This window comes from Beta vulgaris, chromosome 6 (genome assembly GCF_026745355.1).
Source record: "Beta vulgaris subsp. vulgaris cultivar EL10 chromosome 6, EL10.2, whole genome shotgun sequence".
In the NCBI taxonomy this organism is placed as follows: domain Eukaryota; kingdom Viridiplantae; phylum Streptophyta; class Magnoliopsida; order Caryophyllales; family Amaranthaceae; genus Beta; species Beta vulgaris.
Genome location: NC_079207.1, coordinates 16891410 through 16896111, shown reverse-complemented (window position 1 = coordinate 16896111; position 4702 = coordinate 16891410). Strand labels below are relative to the sequence as shown.

General features: G+C 38.0%; 1 protein-coding gene across 2 annotated transcripts; it reads right to left on the bottom strand.

Moving 5' to 3' along the window:
* Positions 1 to 249: 249 nt before the first annotated feature.
* On the bottom strand, positions 250 to 3811 carry LOC104896024 (14-3-3 protein 2). 2 transcript variants are annotated; one of them, XM_010682696.4, is made up of 4 exons: positions 3192 to 3811; positions 2035 to 2157; positions 532 to 648; positions 250 to 445 (listed from the first exon to the last, which is right to left on the bottom strand). In XM_010682696.4, exons 1-4 carry the CDS (start codon positions 3675 to 3677, stop codon positions 389 to 391), a joined length of 783 nt encoding a protein of 260 aa, XP_010680998.1. In that variant the 5' UTR covers positions 3678 to 3811; the 3' UTR covers positions 250 to 388. The 2 variants fall into 2 exon arrangements, with proteins under 2 accessions (XP_010680998.1, XP_010680999.1); XM_010682697.4 differs by having other exon boundaries at positions 2035 to 2154; positions 3192 to 3808.
* Between the last annotated feature and the right edge of the window lie 891 nt (positions 3812 to 4702).

The following is a 4702-nucleotide window of genomic DNA, read 5'->3' as shown; positions in this document are numbered from 1 at the left end:
TTGAACTTTTAGGCAGATCCAATGAACGAGTCTGGGGTTCAAGCATCCCAATCATGGGTGTCATTACGAAAGCTCGACATATTATTAGGATGTAGTGATGGCTGTTCGCTAGCCATTGGGTCTCTTTTTGCTTGCTGGTTCTGGAGCTCGAGACGCAGAGTGAGATAGAATAGTGAGAAGGGAAAGAATGTATTAGTAAATATAAATGGAGATAGGCAGGCAACCAGCCATTTGCAATAGAACTTAAAATTTAGAAAAAGATATTGTTCGATATAACTTAAAATCAAGACAACAGCTAGGAACTGTCAAATATTCAGCAGCACCCTCAATTCAAAAATAAACCATTGCAAGTCAAAAAAAGGAAATCCTAATTCTAAAGAACAAGGTTTCACTTTTCTTCGTCCTGCTTGTTGGATGATTCTTTGATCTCATCAGCTCCATCCTCCTGCATTGGATAAAACAAACCCATCAAGGAACAAAATGGTGACGTAGTAGTTTACAGATACAAGGAAAGAGCTAACTATTATTTACCTGCATATCGGAAGTCCACAAAGTCAGATTATCCCGGAGTAGCTGCATGATCAGAGTGCTGTCTTTGTAGGAGTCTTCACCAAGGGTGTCCAACTCGGCAATAGCTTCATCAAAGGCCTTGCAGAGAAAGAAAGTCATTATGTTAAATGAAACTACACGAAACACAGCTCGTGATAGGTTTACCGCATGTTAGCAAACCTTGTAGAGAAAAAAAAAGGGGAGGGTGATTTGGCCACCCACTATACCGCCGATAATAAGTTATCAGCATGTCACAAAATCAGACAACAAAAATTGTATCATACAGATAAATTTGCAGTATATTGTACACTTAATTGATTGATGCACGACACAGAGCTGATTTGAATGACATAATTGATGAATGTCCAACACTCCAATACAGAAAAAAACTGCTAGACTGCACAGTATAGGGGTGAGTGATGTTCAAACAATCAACATCAAATAAGAGAAAAGGATGTTAGGGTAGCAATTTAAAGTTAGAAGAAAAGAATTCCCTTTATGCAAGACGAACATAATGGGAACCGGGATTATCGGTATGGCACTCAAGATAGAAAAATAATTTAGGTCAAGAAAAGAAAGTTAAAGTCACAAAACCTCTCAATTTCCTTATGTGTTTAGTTTGACAAGGGGAATTTTAATGCCCAACATAAACACCTGCACACTCAACCTTCCCCCACCCCCTAACCCTCTCTCCACCGTCTTCTCTATTTCCCCTCCATACACCCATGGGTCTGCTGCATAGCATGCCGTCTCTTCCTCAATCGGCATTGCATGTGGACCAACACCACGACTAGACATTTGGTGGTTGACTTTGACCATCAAAGATCCATATCGGGAGCTTTCATGGTCAAAGTTGACCATCCTAAGCTAAATCCACATTTTCATGGTTGAATATACAAGCTTTCTTTTCTCTTTATCTCTCTATCCTGTCGAATCTCTTTTCCAACATATCAGTTTGTGAAGACATGTTGGTCGTGGCCTCATGGGTCGAATTTGGGAGTGTGGGGGGCTTCAGTGTTTGTTGAGATTCCAGAGGGAAATATTTCGGATGGTGGAGGATTGTTGGTGGTCAGTGGTGAGGGAGGTGTGAGGTTGAAAGTGCCCAGTAGTGGATTTATTGGGGGGACTGTTGGTGAAGCTTGTGATGGAGCTTGAAAGTGCCCAGTGGTGGAGCTCGTCATGGAGCTGGGTTGGGATTGCGTTTATGCTAGAGGTCAAAGGAGGCTATGGTGTAGACGAGTTTTGTAGCTTGGTGGGGGGGGGGGGGATTTAGAGAATAGAAGTTTCCGACTTTCGGGGAAACTGGAGATAAGGGAAACGGAACCCAAAAAGTATTAACCAGACACTATTCAAGGGAATACCTTTCTTAAAGCCCTTATACCAAAAGCCAGTGAGATGTTAGATTAAAACACAAACCATAAATACCCAATTAACCATATAAGATAAGTAAGAAGAGAGTAACTCTTTCCAAGTTATGATTGTCACCTGTTTAGCCAGACTGCAGGCACGATCAGGGGAGTTGAGGATCTCGTAATAGAAGACTGAGAAGTTAAGTGCAAGACCAAGCCTAATAGGATGTGTTGGAGGCAAGTCATTCGCAATATCCTGCTAAATAGAAAACAAGCAGATCATTTCTCATTAGTTGTCTAATACACTAACTCACGGTGACAGACCAAACAGAACATTCAAGAAAACAAATAACTGAATAAGTTTAAGAGAACACATCTTCAAAATAGCAGTTTCATCAGAAAGAGATCCCAAAAGTCATTTCCCAACTGAACAATGATCCATCTATTTTTAAGATTGACCAACCCTTCAATTTTAATTGGTCAATACTCAAAAACATATCCTAATATTGCATTTATGGCAATTCTTACTTAGATTATTGAATTTATCACACTTTTCTATCTTGCATCATAGCTAACCCTGAAGGTCAATCAAAGGATCAAACATCTCCCCAATTCTAATCCTTCCTTTGAGCAAAAACCATTCGAGGCTCAGTTACTATTGCTTGAAAAACAAAAAACCGAAGCTATAAGATAGTCAATTACAACCAGACACATATCCACACCCACACCATGAGTATTCGAAGGTTGAATATCGTCAACCCTTCTCTGGCACTTCAGACCTCTATACAGTGACAAATTTAGATTAAATGCGACCGAGTAGATCCGCATTCGTTGTCTAAAATTGGCAATGATAAGTGAAATTTGCATCTAAGAATCAAATACCTAGACCATCACCAAAACTAAATACATTCAACAGTAAAGATCAACTTCGCCATCATCAAGAGGTCCCCAAGAGAACGCAAAACAAGAACGACTCCTCGAATCCCTTTCACATAAATAACGTTGATAATCTGATCCATCTTCCTTAACCTTTGCTCATATCAGTGCACATTGCCATATTATAAACAGTGTTATAAAACTGCCTAATCACAATTTATATAAACAGAATCCATATTAACTATAAGATCGGCCAACATCGTCGATTTAATGTATCGATCATAACAATGTCAATAAGAGCATCCACAATATAAACAACAAAACCTAATTCAGATGCTAAATCCATCACATCGCACAAACAAATCATACAATCAAATGAAGAAAATTCGCAAAAGAAGAAACGATCGAGTAAAATACCTGAGCAGCTTTATAAGCGGAGAGAGTATTCTCAGCAGCCTCCTTCCTTTCAGATCCAGTGGTAAACTCAGCCAAATAACGATAATAATCACCTTTCATCTTAAGATAAAACACCTTTGAATCAGGATTAGAAGCAACAGGAATAAGCTTAGATTCAAGCAGCTTAAGAATACCATCACAGATTTTAGAAAGTTCAGATTCAATCTTAGATCTGTAACTTTTAATGGTGGAAACATGATCTTCATTTCCACGACTTTCTTCCTTTTGTTCGATCGATGATACGATCCTCCATGAAGCACGACGAGCTCCAATCACGTTTTTGTATGCGACAGAGAGAAGATTTCGCTCCTCAACTGTTAGTTCTTCGCCTTCGCAAGCAGCAGACACGACTTTTTCCATAAATTCCACCATTTCTTCGTAACGCTCTGCTTGTTCGGCGAGTTTCGCCATGTATACATTTTCGTCTCTTGCTGATGATGCCGCCATTGTTGGAGCTTCGAGATTTGAGTTTTTTGTTTTGATTTTTTTTTTTTGGTTTGGATTTTGAAATTTGTGTGTTTGGATTCGGAGGAAATAAAGGAAAGGGGAGGGAAGAGAGTGGGGAGAGAAAGTAAAGAGGGGTGCCAGCTATATAATAACCGGTTTAAGCGCTGTTAAGGTTTCTTTTTTGTCCTTTTTTAGGTTTTTTTTTTTAACCTTATGGTACTTTTCTTGCAAATAATAAGGATTCAATTTTATGTAGGCTCTGTTTGGTAGGGCGTAAAACGTTTTTCTGGAAAACTGTTTTCCTCTATTTTAAGTTTTACATTGTTTGGTTGGCAAAAGAGTGTAAAACCATTTTCCCTTGGGGTAAAATTACTCTCCCAAGGATGGAAAACCATTTTCCTTTCAAAATGAAGGGAAAACTATTTTCCTTCTCTCTCTTGTACACTCCTCTCACTACCTCCTTACTTTCCCTTTCATTTTCCTTTCATTTCATCATTTTTTTACATCAAACGAAACAACGAAAAACTAATTTTGAAATTGTGTTTTCCATTGTAAATTGTTTTTCATGAAAATCAATTTACACTGAAAATATTATACGCCCTACCAAACGGAGCCGTAATGTGCAAGCACATAGAGCACTATCGAACTCCGAATTATATTGGGATGGGATGGGACAATCAAAACAATGACATACTTTGTGGTCTCACATACTCCCTCAGTTTCATATTAATCTACACACTTTGACATTTTACACTATTCACAAATTGCACTTTGACTCTCGTTTGTGATTTATATGTGAATAAAAACATAATCATGTGGGATCTTGTTAGATTCGTATTAGTATGTATTTTATTAATATGTATTTTTTATAATTTTTACAAATACAAAATTAAAGATATATGTCCTCAAAGTTTTACATTGGCATGCGTGAAAAGTGTAAGTGTGTAGATTAAAATGAAACGGATGGAGTATCTTCTAAGTATTTAGGTAAACATCGTATTGTCTATGATATTCTTGCACCCTTT

What these genes read in the sequence shown, in the direction of transcription:
- LOC104896024 (XM_010682696.4), bottom strand. Translation starts at nt 3,677, where the DNA reads ATGGCGGCATCATCAGCAAGAGACGAAAATGTATACATGGCGAAACTC. An exon ending in CCTGCAGTCTGGCTAAACAG is followed by an intron (nt 649 to 2,034) that starts GTGACAATCATA and finishes TTTCTCTGCAAG; the next exon opens with GCCTTTGATGAAGCTATTGC. An exon ending in TGTGGACTTCCGATATGCAG is followed by an intron (nt 446 to 531) that starts GTAAATAATAGT and finishes TATCCAATGCAG; the next exon opens with GAGGATGGAGCTGATGAGAT.